Source organism: Microcaecilia unicolor, chromosome 1, assembly GCF_901765095.1.
Source record: "Microcaecilia unicolor chromosome 1, aMicUni1.1, whole genome shotgun sequence".
Lineage (NCBI taxonomy): Eukaryota > Metazoa > Chordata > Amphibia > Gymnophiona > Siphonopidae > Microcaecilia > Microcaecilia unicolor.
In genome coordinates this window covers 160,291,564-160,308,579 of record NC_044031.1, presented here as the reverse complement: position 1 = coordinate 160,308,579, position 17,016 = coordinate 160,291,564, and the positions used below count along the sequence as shown (strand labels likewise).

Here is a 17,016-nt window from a genome sequence, read left to right as displayed (position 1 = left end):
AGAGAGTGGTAGATACTTGGGATGCCCTCCCGCGGGAGGTGGTGGAGATGAAAACAGTAACGGAATTCAAACATGCGTGGGATAAACATAAAGGAATCCTGTTCAGAAGGAACGGATCCTCAGAAGCTTAGCCGAGATTGGGAGGTGGAGCTGGTATTTGGGAGGCGGGGCTAGTGCTGGGCAAGACTTCTACAGTCTGTGCCCTGAAAATGGCAGATACAAATCAAGGTAAGGTATACACAAAAAGTAGCACATATGAGTTTATCTTATTGGGCAGACTGGATGGACCGTGCAGGTCTTTTTCTGCCGTCATCTACTATGTTCCAAAAATATTAGGACTAGGGGGCATACAATGAAACTACAAAGTAGTAAACTTAAAACGAATTGGAGAAAATATTTCTTCACTCAACGTGTAATTAAACTCTGGAATTTGTTGCCAAAGAATGTGGTAAAAGCAATTAGCTTAGCAGAGTTTTAAAAAGGTTTGGATAGCTTCCTAAAAGAAAAGTCCATAAGGCATTATTAAAATGGACTTGGGAAAATCCACTACTGGGATTAAACAGCATAAAATGTAATGCACTGTTTTGGGATCTTGCCAGGTACTTGTGACCTGGATTGGTCACTATTGGAAACAGGATACTGGACTTGATGGACCTTTGGTCTGTCCCAGTATGGCAACACTTAAGTACTTAAGTAGATAGATGTTATGCTGAGGCTGTCAAGTCTATTGTTGTTGTGAGGTTTGAGGAGGGGGAAGCACCTGTGTATTCTCATCCATCTTCTCTCTCGCTCTCTCTCGATCAGGTTACCTCTTCCTCTCTCAAAACTGAGATTTTAAAAATTTGCACTCTACACCTTGCACAGCATTAAGTTAACCCCTCCTACCGGGAGTATAAGAAAATTTTAAGTGTGGGGGAACTTGCTACCTAAAAGGTCAAGAAACAATGCTTTACAGAACCCAGAGACAGAAACAATATTGTTAAGCAGATAACGAATGTAGAAACGTAGTACTAGCTTGAAAATGAAAAATGTCAGTGTTTCATCAGAAGATTTAATAGGAGTTACCTTCATTTTTATTTTTAAATATACCAAATAAAAGAATCTCGGCATATGCCAACATCAGATATGAATGACCTCTTAGTAAATGTATTTCCAAGAATGTTTCCTTACCTTATCTAGGAGCGCATATGGCTTTTCTGCTTCAAAGCAAAAGGGAGCATTCATCCTAAACCTTTCTCTGAATTTTCTCTGCTTTAGCTGTTGAAAGAAATATTGGTTATAAATTCTACTTCAGATGACACTGTACTAAAAGACACAAACAAAAAGACCAGCACAGTCAGCCCCACGCTCAGTCACAGCCTTACAAAATGTGGTGCAAGAATCATGTGTTCATGACTCCTGTATCCAGTGCTGCTTTATCTGAAGCTCCAAAACTCATACTTTATCTTTTACACATACACATTCATTTCTTTTTAAGAACTTTTATCCTCTTACATCAAATGCAACACATTTTTTTCTGATGAGTGAAACTTCCACAGTTTGAAGAGGAGCAACTTCATGCTTAATGGACACAGCAATTTTCTTGGTGTTCTCCCATTTTCCTGGTAATTCCTAAAAGAACAAATGAAAATAAGAATTTGTGTATCTTTGTCAATTTTTAACATAAACTAAAAACAAAAATACAAACTAACACACAATCTTCATTTGAACTAATCAGGGTAAGATTCATATTCAAGGTGGCTAAATTCTCAGTGCTGAGATACATTACTTTATGTTATCAACCCCAATTCTCCTAGCCATCATATAGTATCATTTATAAATATGTTAAATACCACTGGTCCCAGTACTGATCCCTGTGGCACTCCACTGTTCAATTAATTTAGATAGCAGTAAACAGCAGGTATTGGCAGTAAATACTGGAAATGAAAACCCAGACAGGGCCGTGCCGATATGGTAAGTGGGGTAAGCACCGCAGGGGTGCGCCTTGACCTAATGTTGTTGGTTTATTGACATAAAGGGGAATCTTCGATAGGATGTCTAAGTCTGATTTGGGATGTTTTGTGAAAAATGCCCAAAAATTGAGTGACAAATAGAATTTTGAACCAGAAAATGTCTATATTTTTGTTTTGAAAATCATCATTTTCTAGATGTTTTTGTGTTCAGTGCATCTTTCTTTAGATACCATTTTTGGAGAAAAAAAAGTCCTAGGGAAAAGTGCACAAAAACAAGCCATTGGGATGTCCGGGGGCCAGTATTTTTAGTAGACTGGCCAAACAGACTTCCCAGCAAAGCAGTGGGCAGCCTAGGGGGCACTGCAGTGCACTTCAAATAAAAGGTCCCAGGTACAACTTTTACTGTAACCCCCTTATATTGTATTGTGAGCCCTCCTGGAACAGAAAAAACACAACTGTACCTCTCTGTGTATCACTATAATAGTCCTCAAGCCTTCAGGTGTCACATATGTAAGGTATGGTAGGTTCATACTTTCCACCACAAGTGTACCAGTTAGAGTGAGATAGAGCTGTCCCCTTCTCTACATTCCACTGCACCAACCACTAGCCTACTCCTGGGACCAGCATGCTGCTCTAATAAGAATGGCCATCATATCTGAAGGTGTCATAGAACCTGGTGTGTACTGTCAGTGTCACGTCTTTACGAGGTCAGAGGGGTCAGTGACCACTGGGGGATTTAAGGGGAGGGGTCATATCTTAATTTCCACAGTGGTCATCTGATCATTTAGGGCATCTTTTGGTAACTTCCTGTTCAGAAGGAATGGATCCTCAGAAGCTTAGCCGAGACTGGGAGGCGGGGCTAGTGCTGGGCAAGAAAATGGCAGATACAAATCAAGGTAAGGTATACACAAAAAGTAGCACATATGACTTTATCTTGTTGGGCAGACTGGATGGACCATACAGGTCGTTTTCTGCCGTCATCTACTATGTTACTATGTGTAGACTAAACCGTCTCAATATGTGCCCCAGAGGTTCTGGTTTTGTTCCATTATGGGTGAAAAATGTCTAACTTTTGGGAACGCATGAGCCTCACCCAAACACTCCAAACACACTCACTTGAAATTTGGATGAACCACAGAGAAAACATCTCAAATCAGTTTTGAAAACTGCAACTTAGATGTTTTGGCAAAAAAAAGGCCTTCTGCCACTTCATGGTTTTTCCAGATGTTTTTCTCTTTTGAAAATGAGCACCTTTATTACAGGTGTGAGATTATAGTGCACCCCCACCACTATTCTCTTTCCCTTCACACATGGAATTTCTATCCATAAAGTTTCCACATTGCAATCTGTTTCCTGCAGAATATTTAATCTGTTGGACTCAATTCCTTTTAATATACATAATGTCACCCCTCCTCCAATTTGATCCACCTTATTATTGTGATATCATTTGTACCCCAGTACCTGTGTCCCACTGGTTAGTTTCTTTTGCTGAGATGCCAATTATATCTACATCTTCATTTAGTACTATTTACTTTTAACTCTCCCATCTTATTTTTTAGGCTTCTACCATTTGATTACAGACATCTCAAAGTCTGTTTCTTGTTTGTATTAACAACCTGCTTATCAGCTGACAAAAATAGTCTGAAATCATTAAAGGAAGACCAGATAGAGATTAAACACACCTGGATCACTTCTGCCTTTATTGCAACCTATCAAGATGCCTTAACTTCCCTGGTTGATTATGGGTTGATTATGTTGTTCAAAAATATCTTAATCTGGAACTATGCACTCCCCCAAGTTACAGTTTAAAAACTGCTCTTACTTCCTTCTTAAACAGCTTGGTTCCATCCCAGTTCAGGTAGAGCCCATCTTCTTCAGAATGAACTTCCCCTTCCCCAGAATATTGTCCAGCTCCTAACAAATCTAAATCCCTCTTCCCACAACTATAAAGTGATTAATATATAGTGGTCTTTTGGTCTTAGACCAGGTGCCCTGGGTATGGTGGGGTGTCTAAGTGAATTCCTTACCCAATGCAGAAAGCATCTATTAGGACAGACTTAATATTCCAGCTGAACAAAATTTACAATTGTGGTCAGTTTGGGCTAATATTACCACCACTGTAGCATATCTCATGATTATGGCAGAAAGAGAGAGAGCGCTGTATGGCTCAAAAGGCTAGGCCACTTGCCCCAAATGCTCTAGATAGAAACCGAGTCATATACTTGTTTATTATTGTAAAATGTATACATGATGCAAATTGCTTGCTATTGTGAATGTATCCATAGATATAAATTGTAGAATGCTGTGGTCATAATACATTCCACTCTTTCTTGAATAACTGGTCAACTGTGTATGGTTTGGACTGAAAGGAGAGTGCTAAAGTGCCACCTGCTCAGTTTGTGAGAACTGATTGACAGATACCTGTTCTGGAAACAAGATATATGAACATCAGAGCCATTATCATAATTTTTCAAGAAGCAAAGTGCAGTGCAAATTGAACATCTGAGAAACTCCCTATCTCCTATGACATATAAGAAGCAGACTGTCAATTGGTTTATGGTTTATTAGGTTTAATATACCACCCTTTGTAAAAGACAGCAGAGTGGTTTACAAATTCATTATGACAATTCAAAATACACAGAAAGAAGGGAATGCCAAATCACATAGAAAAGGAAAAGCTAGATTAGTAAAGGAACCTATGCCATCCACTCCTAGATCCCTTCACCCAATGTGAGAGAGGCCAGACAATAAGGAGTGTAGAAAGCCTATTCAAAAACAGGTATCTTTAGGGCTGACTTAAATCTCAAATAAGAATCTTCGGTGCATAAATTCAAGGGCTTAGCATTCCAAAACACTGCAGCAATGAAAGAAAAACATGCTAGGTGCCAAGATGGCATTTGAGTCTGATGCACAGCAGTGAGCTCCTGCACCCTTGTTGTGTGTTTGAATTTTGTGGGGAATCACCAGTGTTCCAACATGGGAAAGAGGAGGGCCAGAACCAGGGTTGTTCCCTCTAGCTCCAGAGGTGGCCCTGCACCAAATTGTGTAATACTGGAGTGGTTTGGAATACAGCTGTGGGAGGAGAATGCAGTTACTTTGGTTGGATCCACTGAAATTGCATCAGACCGCAGCATACAGGGAGCATTCCTGCTGCAGGGACTAAACGGGAGAAAGAAAAGCCAGTTGTGCTGTTCGATTGTTTACAGAAATTAGGAAAGCTGGAAATTGGGCAATGCTATAATAATGGGTGATTTCAATTACCCCGATATTGACTAGATAAATGTTACATCAGGGAGTGCTAGGGAGATAAAATTTCTAGATGTAATAAATGACTGCTTCTTGGAGCAGCTGGTCCAGGAACCGATGACAGGGGAAGCCATTTTGGATCTGGTCTTTGGTGGCATGCAAGGCATAGTGCGAAAAGTGGTAGTGTTGAGTCCCCTGGGAAACAGTGAACATAACATGATTAAGTTTGAGCCACTATCTGGGATGAACCCGCAAAATAAATCTACTGTATCTACATTTAATTTTCAAAAGGGCGACTATAATAAAATGAGGAAAATGGTTAAAAAAACTAAAAGGATCAGCTGCAAAGGTTAGGATACTCAATCAGGCATGGACGTTATTCAAAAATGCCATCTTGGAAGCATAGTCCATATGCATTCCATGTATTTGCAAAGGAGGAAAGAAGAGAAAACGTCTACCAGCATAGTTAAAAGGTGAAGTAAGAGACCATTACAACCAAAAGATTGTCCTTCAAAAAAATGGAAAAATTACCCAAACGAAGAAAAGAAGCCCAGCACTATCCCTGCCTCCTAACCACCGGCTCTGGGACAGACCGTATAAGTCTGCCCAGCAATATCCTCGCCTCCCAACCACCAGCCCTGCCTCCCACCACCGGCTCTGCCACCCAATCTCAGCTAAGCTTCTGAGGATCCATTCCCTCGGAACAGGATTCCTTTATGTTTATCCCACACATGCTTGAATTCCGTTACCGTTTTCCTCTCCACCACCTCCCGTGGGAGAGCATTCCAAGCATCCACCACTCTCTCCGTGAAAAAATACTTCCTGACATTTTTCTTGAGTCTGCCCCCCTTCAATCTCATATCGTGCCCTCTAGTTCTACCGCCTTCCCATCGCCAGAAAAGGTTAGTTTGCGGATTAATACCTTTCAGATATTTGAACGTCTGTATCATATCACCCGTTTCTCCTTTCCTCCAGGGTATACATGTTCAGGTCAGCAAGTCTCTCCTCATACGTCTTGTAACGCAAATCCTGTACCATTCTCGTAGCTTTTCTTTGCACCGCTTCAATTCTTTTTACATCCTTAGCAAGATACGGCCTCCAAAACTGAACACAATACTCCAAGTGGGGCCTCACCAACGACTTATACAGGGGCATTAAAACCTCTTTTCTTCTGCTGGTCACTCCCCTCTCTATACAGCCTAGCAACCTTCTACTTATGGCCACCGCCTTGTCACACTGTTTCGTCGCCTTCAGATCCTCGGATACTATCACCCCAAGATCCCTCTCCACGTCGGTACCTATCAGACTCTCCCCGCCTAACACATACGTCTCCCGTGGATTTCTACTCCAAGTGCATCACTTTGCATTTCTTCGCATTGAATTCTAATTGCCAAACCTTAGACCATTCTTCTAGCTTCCGCAGATCCTTTTTCATGTTTTCCACCCCCTCCCGGGTGTCCACTCTGTTACAAATCTTAGTATCATCCACAAAAAGGCAAACTTTACCTTCTAACCCTTCAGCAATGTCAGTCACAAATATATTGAACAGAATCAGTCCCAGCACTGATCCCTGAGGCACTCCACTACACTCACCTTTCCCTCCTTCGAGCAAATTCCATTTACCACCACCCTCTGGTGTCTGTCCGTCAACCAGTTCCTAATCCAGTTCACCACTTCAGGTCCTATCTTCAGCCTGTCCAGTTTGTTCAAGAGCCTCCTGTGGGGAACCGTGTCAAAAGCCTTGCTGAAATCTAGGTAGATTACGTCTATATCACATCCCTGATTTAATTCTCCAGTCACCCAGTCAAAGAATTCAATGAGATTCGTGGGACTGTTAGATGAAGAAGGAGCAAAATGGATGTTCAGAGAGGACAAGGCCATAGCGAAGAAACAGAATGAATTCTTCGCTTCTGACTTTACGGAAGAAGATGTAAGAGATCTGCCTGTACTGGAAATAGTTTTCAAGGGTGATGATGCGGAGGAATTGAAAGAAATATCGGTGAACCTGGAAGATGTACTGAGCCAAATTGACAAATTAAAGAGTACTAAATCACCTGGACTGGATGGCATACATCCAAGGGTACTCAAAGAACTCAAGCTTGAAATTGCTGATCTGCTGTTAGTAACATGTAAACTGTTAAAATCATCCTTAATACCTGAAGATTGGAGGGTTGCCAATGTGATGCTGATTTTTAAAAAGGGTTCTAGGGGTGATCCGGGAAATTATAGACTGGTAAGCTTGATGTCGGTGCTGGGCAAAATAGTGGAAACTATTATAAAGATTAAAATTACACAACACGTAGACAAACATGATTTAATGGGACAGAGTCAGCATGGGTTCAGCCGAGGGAAGTCTTGCCTCACCAACTTCCTTCATTTCTTTGAAGGCTTGAATAAACACGTGGATAAAGGTGAGCTGGGTGATGTAGTGTATCTAGATTTTCAGAAAGCTTTTGGTAAAGTTCGTCATGAGAGACTCCTGAGGAAAAAAAAAAAGAGTCATGGGATAGAAGGAAAGGTTCTGGTGTGGATTAGGAATTGGTAAATGGACAGAAAACAGAGGGTAGGGTTAAATGGTAATTTCTCTCAATGGAGGAGAGTGGAGTTACACAGGGATCTGTACTGGGACCAAATACTATTTAACATATTTATAAATGATATGGAAATTGGGACGACGAGTGAGGTGATTAAATCTGCAGATGATACAAAACTATTGAAGGTTGTTAAAACACATGCGGACTATGAAATATTGCAGGAAGACCTTAGGAAATTGGAAGGGTATAAGGGGAAGTCATTGCTGATTCCCTCCAGTCGTTATCTGGTCATTTAGGGCACTTTTTTGTGCCTTATTTGTAATAAAAACAGGTCTAGCTCAAAACATCTAAGTTTTAGTCCTGGACGTTTTTGTTTTGTTCCATTATGGCTGAAAAACATCTAAGTCTTAGGAACGCCCAAGTCCTGCACTGAACACGCCCCCTTGAGATTTGGATGGACCTCTGATGGACTTTATAGAAAAACGTCTAAAAATAGGTTCAGAAAATACTGATTTGGACATTCTTGTGATAAAACACGTCCAAATGCAGACCTCCCTTATTCCCTCAGTGGTCACTAACCCCTCCCACCCCCACCCCCAAAATGTGATGAAAAACATTACTTGCCAGCCTTTGTGCCACCCTCAGATGTTATACTCAGGCCAATCAGAAGAGCATGCAGGTCCCTGGAGTAGTCTAGTAGAGGGTGCAGTGCACTGCAGACAGGTGGACCCAGCCTCCTACCTCTCCCTACCTGCTACAACTGTGGAGGAAACTGCAAGCCCTCCAAAATTCACCAGAAACCCACTGTACCCACATATAGGTGCCCCCTTCACCCATAAGGGCTATGGTAGTGGTGTACAGTTGGGGGTAGTGGGTTTTGGGGGGACAGCAGACAAAGTAAGGGAGCAATGGTCAGATATGTACCTTGGAGCATTTTATGAAGTCCAGTGCAGTGCCCCCTAGAGTGCTCTACTGCTGTCCTGGGATGTCAGGGAGACCAGTCTACTAAAAATGCTGGCTCCTCCTACATCCCAATGGCTTGATTTTGTAAGGTTTGCACTTGGACATTTTTTTTCCAAAATGGACCAAAGAAAACAACCAAATCACAAAACATCCATAGTATTTTTGAAAAAAAAATAGACGTTTTTCTTTTTTGAAAATTACCTTCTTTCCTGTTCAGAATTTGGACGTTTTGTGTAAAACGCCCAAATTCAGATTTAGACGTCATATCAAAAATGACCCTCCTTGTTACTTTAATAACTTATATACCACTATTATGAAATCTTATTTCTAGTTATATATTCTGAGACAACTGAATGAAAAAAGTTTAATTTCTATATAAATATCTACTATAATAAAACTCATCCTCAACGTTCTGAAGACAACATTCTGAAGTCACTCAGTCACTCCCTGAAGGGTTCGTCAGTTCATGGTGGTGAAGCCACAACACTGACCATGTCTCTCTGCCCCGCCCTCGCATGACGGACCAATCAGAAAAAACACCCTCAACGTTCTGAAACAAAAAGGACCATCACAAAACCGTTCCCAGGCAACGCTAGGTGAAGTAAGACGGACCTAACAGAGGAAACTACGTGGCAATAAGGGAGGAGCATTCACCAGCAGAACGGCTCATTATCTGTGCAGCACGGAGAGCACAGAACCACCGCTTGAACGAGAGAAGAATATTCCTGCTGTGAGTATGTGCAAAAATAGACCGGGGGGGGGGGGGGGGGGGATTTTTAAATGCCTAATGCCGGTACTGAAGAGTGCCGGAGGGCCTATAGCACAGACTATATTTGGGTTCGCTTGACGTGGAGTCAGTGGAGCCGGAGAACAGCGTGCCTCTCACCATCTGGGACGTGGGCGAACAGGACAAGCTGCAGCCTAGCTGGAAGGATTACCCGCGACCCAGCCAGCAGCAAACAGCAACCAAGGAAGGGGGAGGAGTACTCCTTCCCTGCCTAGGAATCGCAGGAGACTGGCTGCCAAACTAACGAAACAACCGCACACCGATGCACCACCTCCATCATTCGAAAGGCAAACTAATAATACAAAACAAACAAAGAATACCCGTTTTCACACGCGGCTGCAGGTAACTCCCCACCCCCTTCCTCTTCCCCTTTTGCCAAAGCGGCCAAGGACGTGCCCAACCATCCCCAGCCTCAGGCAAGCCGTCTCCCACCTCAGGGATTCCCCGAGCACCCGGAAAAAGACGGCGCTGCTTCCCGCAGCGCATAAATGTTCCAGCATTCCCCTGCAGCCGGCCTGAAATGGACCAAACATACCGGATCACCCCTCGACGGCCTGAGACCGTGCTACTCTCCCTTCCGCCAACTTAAAACAACCATCCCAGTCCTCAGGCAAGCCATCTCCCTCCTCCAGGATGCAGAGAACCCCAGCCCAAAGGAAAAAGATGGCGCTGCTTCCCACAGCACATTTCTCTTCCAGCGTTCCCCTACAGCAGCCCTGAAACGGCTAAAAAAACCCGAAAGACCAAGAACGTGCTCCTCTACCTTCCACCCATCTAAAACAACACTGCTGCCTCAGCACAACACAAAAAAAAAAAAACCCCGGAAAAAACAATCCACCACTCAGCAAAGGCTGACCCCCCCCATTTCACCAACAGAAACACCCCCCTCCACAAACCTCCTTGACAGACAAAACCACACACATACAATACAACAGAAACACACCCTCTAAGCCACACCAATCCATCCCACTTTGCCAGCACAGAACATCCCCCAACCCCCCAAGCAAAAAACAAACCAAAAAAAAAAAAAAGACACATCAACAACCTGCACACACACCCCACCCTAACACACACACACACTCACACACACAAAATAACTCTGTGACACATACACACACATAAAAAAAAGCCACATGCTAGCGCCCGTTTCATTGGTTTCGGAAACGGGCCTTTTTTACTAGTATACTATAATCACACTGGTATTGTAAATTATAAGAAAATATTAGTAGATTTGAATGGCTTTCTAACCTTAAACAATTATTTGGATTCATTACAAGTTTTATTCCTTATTTATTTATTTTCAAGCATTTAATATACCGCCCATGACAGGAACTGGCCTTTACGTGGTTTACATAATACTAATCATAGTCACACTGTGCCAGGGGAGGGAAGGCACACACATATAGGCACACAAACAATCAAGAAGAGGAAGGATATAACAATTAGAAAAGACGGTGGTTTTAAATTTAACAAAAGAAGATTCAGATTTGATATCGGCAGGAATAGAGTTCCAAAATTTTGGGCCCACATAACTTACAGCAGTGGTGAATTGTTACCACTTGTATTCCTAATTCCACTTACTGACTAATAATACTTTCAGCATGCTTATACTCTGAACTATTTTAATAAAATAAACTTTTTAATTTCAGAAAGAAAACTCCTGGGTGTAAGTAGTCTTCATTACTTGCTTATTAAGATTTAATAATCTGTTTTTATGTTATTACAATATAAATATAACCAAAGTAAAATAATAAAAAAAACAAAAATGAAACACATAATAGAAAACAAACTCTAATAGTCTGAAAAATCCAAAAATGACAACTAGATGTGTAAAAAGCCAAATCTTAACCTTTTTTTTTTCTAAATAACTAAGGGGCCCTTTTACTAAAGCTTAATGTGCGCTAATGGAATTCAAACACGCTAAATGCTAAGAAACCATTTTATATTTATTAACTTCTTAGCATTTAGAGTTCCTTTTACTAAGCTGCAGCAAAAGACAGCCTGCAGTGTCAACACGTGTTTTTGGCGCACAGTGAGGCCCCCTTTTACTGCAGCTGGTAAATGGCTGGGGGGGGGGGGGGGGTTATTTAAAAAATGGATGTGTGGCAAGTGAAGCACTTGCCACGCAGTCACGGCAGGAGGGATTACTTACCACCACCCATTCAGGTGGCGGTAAGGGTTCCTGCACTAACCCAGCGGTGGTGGTACTTCCAGTTTAGCGAGCAGTAAACCCGTGTTGGGCTTACCACCGCTTAGTAAATGACTCCCTTAGTGCACACACTATGCTTTAGTAAAAGGGTCCCTAAATGTTCACTCTGATCAGTACTTCCAAGGAGACAGGGTTCCATAGTTTTCATGTAAAACAACTGAATACCTTATTCCATATATACAATAATCTGACTGAAGAAACTGATAAGATAATCAGCAACATTTGTTGGGATGCCCTCAAGACCCTAACAGGATCAAAGCAAAACAGGAATTCAGTTGAGTATTTAGGATTGCTTATGTAAAAAGCACTTATGAACAATGGTTACAGATAGTCAATGTAACTCAAATAAGAATGGAGTGACATGATCATTCCTTAAAGCATCAACCAGCAATCTGGCAAGTGTATTTTCTAAATGCTGCAACATTTTCAGGGCTATCCATAGCAATCCCTTATTCAGTAATCAATTTGAGTTGTGTAGACAATATCTCAATTTTAAGAGTGGACCATCAATAGTAATTTAATATTTTAATCTTACCTCTAACTGTATGTAAATATGTTCAGGCATTTTTTGCCCATAGCTTTCTAGCAGAGTAATCGTCTCCTTCAATGGTTCAAACAGGTCATCCGTAGCTTGATGTCTGTCTCTCACAGCCAGAAGGTGTCCCATTATCTCTAGAAGTCCATTATAGTCCCCTTCATTTACCTTCTTTTGAAGTCCTGCATCTGTCACTTTTATAAACTCTTCTAGATCAGTCAAACTGTAACAATTAGAAAAAATTAACATCAGTCTACATACAGTTGTACAAAAAAGTTTAGGAACTCTTAGTCAAATAGTACATTTCAATGAAAAATGACATCTGCATGGTATTACTTCAAATATATATATATATATATATATATATATATATATATACAGTGCACTCCGTTTAAGTGCACATCGGATAAGCGCATGCTCTGTTTAACTGCATGTCGTACTTCGGTCCCATTTCTGGCACCATCTATTCCTATGCGGGCAAACTTCAGTTTAGCGAACCACTGATAAGTGCAAGATTCGCTTATATGCATGGTTTAAGACCGCTCCTCTGCAGGAAAGACTCTGCATAAGCACGCGCATGGGATATGGAAGTCGATTGGCACATGACAACCAACAAGATTTCAAATTTACCACCCCTTTAGCTGCCACAGGCAGAATAAGCGAAAGAATGTTGTTAGTGTACACTGGGGTCGTCGTCGTCGCGGCAGAACTGTAAGACTTAGACACTGGCTGAACGAATAGAGGCTATTAAAAAATTAGAAAACAAACAAAGTCAAACATATATTGCTAAAGAACATGGTGTCAATCCCAGTCAAATTTCACGTGTCTTGAAGCAGAAAGACTGGCTTCTGGAAGACTGGCAAAACAATACAAATCCACAACGGAAACGAAAACCGGCAAGAAAAGCTGAGGAGTTAGAAGATGCTCTTCTTCGGTGGGTTTCTCGAGTCAGGAGCAGACAGTTTCCTGTCAGTGGTCCACTGCTTATGGAGAAAGCTAACCAGCTAGCTGAAAGTCTTGGACTAACTGAATTCAAAGCCACTGTTGGGTGGTTGGAAAGATGGAAGGAGAGGAACAACATAAAATTCAAGAAACAGCATGGTGAAAAACAAGACGCTGATGACTTTGTCGGTGTGCGTTATATGGAGTGCTTGTCAAGGTTTTTGTGATCATTACTAATTGATTATTAAATGCTCCTTCAGTTGATGTATTGCTGAATCCCAATTGATTGACCCCTGAGGAAGGCTGATATAGCCGAAACACGGACCGTGTTGGGTCCTGATTAAAGTTTTTTGGAGCATCTTACCCTTGTGTGTGGTAACTGATCTCTTGACATTGGGCCCTCTCCAACCTATTTCTGTTGTGGACTAAGTGACTTGCCCAGGGTCACAAGCAGCTGCAGTGGAAAATGAGCCCAGTTTCCCAGGATCTCAGCTCACTGTACTAACCATTAGGCTACCCCTCCATTGAAAGTGTGTCCAAATATTTGCACCTGCCTTTTTAACCATGTTCTTGATCTGCATTTGTTAATCAATAAATAAAACAGCAAATATAACGATGCATTAAAATTTGCAGAAAGATGTCCTGTTTAACTATGGACCAAGCAGGAACTATGAAAACATTAATTTTACAAGGAGTGTCTAAACATTTACACAAAAATGTATTTTATATTTTGCTTCTTAAATCATAAAATTTTGTAACATCCTAAAACTATGCTTGCCTACTAATTATACACAACATTATATAATGTAGCAAGCCTGAAGCGTTTTTTTTTTTTTTTTTAATCTCTGCTGGTAGCTGATTCTCAACTACATTCCCATTACATTCCCCTGCGCAGAGAGAGTATTTTAAAATGCAGTCTGTACTACTAAACACTTGAATGTGTTCAATCTATAGAGATTTAATTATAGCAAAGAAAAAAATGTATCCAGGAATATAGCACGCAGAGTACACTGAACAAATGTGATGCAATATTAGATTATGTTATTAACAAAACTAGTGATTAGACTGACTTAAAACATAATTGACAATTCAGAGTTCCTCTTATACATGCTATGAGTTTTATTCAATAATAGTTAGTTGCGGGAAACATTTTTGCCTTCAGAGAATCCCTTTCCCCACAAATCTCTCTACCCTCTTTTTGCCTTTAAAAGAAAAGCCTATGAGGGCCCAGGAAGCACCCCAAAATGACTTAAAGGATCATATACTATAGGTTAATGCACATTATGTACTACAGGACCCCTTTTATTTTTATGGGCCCTGTGGCAGTGTACGCTAAATGCTGTTAGCAAATGACTTCCTTAAGTTTTCTTTAAAAATATACCACATTCTCTAAGAAGAGCTGTGATACTCAGCCCAGGCATATACTTCGCTAGTTTTCCCCACAGATGACAAAGGAGAAACTGGTATTTCTGAGTTGGCTGTTCTATCATTACTGCCACTGTCACTACCACACCTAATAAGGAAGCCACAAAAAGAAACAAAGACAGAGCATAAACTTTAAAAAAAAAAAAAGGTGTGCTTTTCATTTTGTTTCAATAACTCTTCTAAGCACTTCCTGGACCTCCTGCAACCATTTTCTTTTACCGTGCATTCTCGCTAATGGCAATGATATGATTCATAGAAAACATTGCAAACCATGAATTCACAAATACTGAAACAATGTCCCTATGGGAAAATAGGGGTTAGTTCCAGCTATACCTATGTTTCCACAAAATCACAGAAAGTGAATAATTATTCCTATGGGATATATAGGGTTAAGGTTCCTGCATGGGACAAAACTTAACAAAAACAAACATGTTTCTTTCTCTTATGATTGGAAGCTTGCAACTCACTTCCTGGATGCTTGCTGAACATTTCCAGAAGCAAACACCAAAAACACGAAAGTGAAAGCATAAGAAGGCTGTTTTATTTATTTGTTATATTTGTATCCCACATTTTCTCACCTATTTGCAGGCTCAATGTGGCTTACATGTTACCGTACAGGCGATCGCCAATATCGGTATGAACAAATACAGAGTGATGTTGTGGCAGAGTAGAGTTCATGTTTTGAAATTGCATGTCCGCAAATATGTGAACAAAGTGGTGCAACTAGCAAATTGCAGTCTTTATTTACATCCCCAAGGATGCATGAAACAGCAAATACTGATCGCATGAATAACAAGAACGCACTCTAAATATGAATAGGGTACGTCTGGATTTGGGTGGTGGGGATAGGAGAGATCTGGACCTTGGAAAAAAGTGCTTGCAGAGAGAGAATTCTTTAATCTAAATTCCTCACCTAGAAATTTTGAATCCAGTTACAGGCAACACTATTGTTATAGAAAGTTAAGGTAAACGATCCTCCATAATCCTATTAAACATTTTCCTCTAATCAAAAGAAGATTACTTTCATTGGCCATTAGAAAGAAAAACATGTCAAGATGATATATTTTAAAATCTAATTGATAAATTACCTGTCAATAACATATCTCATGAGGTGCACTTTAAACATCCAACTCCATTTCTTAATTATGTTTAACAAACTCATTTTGAAAGGCTTCAGATCCACCCTAAACCAGCTTTCAAAGACTTTGAAATCTTCAGACTTGCTCATCTGAATGTAAAGGTTCTCATAAATATCAATCTACAATGAACAGAAAAGACAATTTACTCAAAATTTCACTTTGGTTTAAGTTAATTATGACTCATGCATAGTGTTTTTTTTTTTCTTGCCTGCTCTTTGAACTGTTCAATGGTAGGGGGAAATTCAGGCACTCCAGCGTCAGAATGAGTTTCTGCTTCTTCTGGAGTGAAAATGTGGCCATATAACAGAAACTGCTTCATGAACTCTGCCCTGTCATCAGCCCAGAGGTAAGCATAAGGGTCAAAGGAATTCCTATACTCCAAAGCTTTATCGATGACTTCTGTCACTCGGGCCATAATCTCCTGACGAATCTCAGAAAGGTCTATCATGCCATCCATATCACCCTAGATAAACACAGAGAAAATAATTTTGTTTTTTGTAACTACACAGATGCCTAACGCAAGTTTCTATTACATATATATATAAACACATAGTATGGAGCAGATTTTATAAAGAATTTTTCACACATAGAGGCTTTTTTTTTTTTTTTACACACATACAAAACTTCAGGGTTTACATACGAAAAGTACATGCAGAGACAAGAAGATGCATGCTTTCATGTAACCCATATGTGAGCATGTTTGGGGCAGAGTGTGAGTTGAGCACAGGTGGAGTTTCATTTTACATGTGTAACTCCCTGGGGAAATGGAGTAAGGTCTTGAAGTTCCCCAGGGGATTACTAAAGGACGATGGCCCTGCCTATCATCGGGGAGAAGTTTGGTGTGTGATAGTGTGCTTGGGGGTTGAGGACCCTGTGAAAATCAGGGTCATTAGCCCTCCACTGTAAGGGGTGGAGTTAGGAAAACGTTCTATGTTACAATATGCTGTTGGAGTTGTGTAAAGTTATGAAGTTTAGGTTATACATAGGAGGGTGGGTTGGATGGGAATAAAACCAGTGAACCAGCAGCGCACAAGGTCTTTGGTTGCCCATACTCCCTGCCAGGACTTGTGGAGTGAAGGGAGTATCCTGTTGGCATTAATAACAGGGGCTGCTGCTTAACGGAACGAGGAGCTTACCTTTGCTCACAGCAGGGGTTCCAATGTCAAAAGAAACAATAGGGGTGAAAGAGAACAACCCTGATATGTACCCCATTCTATACAAAAAGGAGTCCATACAAAATCCATTTATTAACAAAGATGCCCAAGATTGGGTATATATATGGTT

At 40.8% G+C, this 17,016-nt stretch overlaps 1 protein-coding gene across 1 annotated transcript in view; it reads right to left on the bottom strand.

Moving 5' to 3' along the window:
* Positions 1-17,016, bottom strand: part of DNAH11 (dynein axonemal heavy chain 11) — a 708,797-nt gene that overhangs the window by 581,153 nt on the left and 110,628 nt on the right. The window contains exons 14-18 of the mRNA XM_030201723.1: positions 15,941-16,195; positions 15,682-15,851; positions 12,227-12,449; positions 1,495-1,611; positions 1,171-1,257 (exon numbers count right to left, since the gene is read on the bottom strand). Of these exons, the coding sequence (XP_030057583.1) occupies positions 1,171-1,257; positions 1,495-1,611; positions 12,227-12,449; positions 15,682-15,851; positions 15,941-16,195 (852 nt within the window). The remainder of the gene's footprint in view (positions 1-1,170; positions 1,258-1,494; positions 1,612-12,226; positions 12,450-15,681; positions 15,852-15,940; positions 16,196-17,016) is intronic.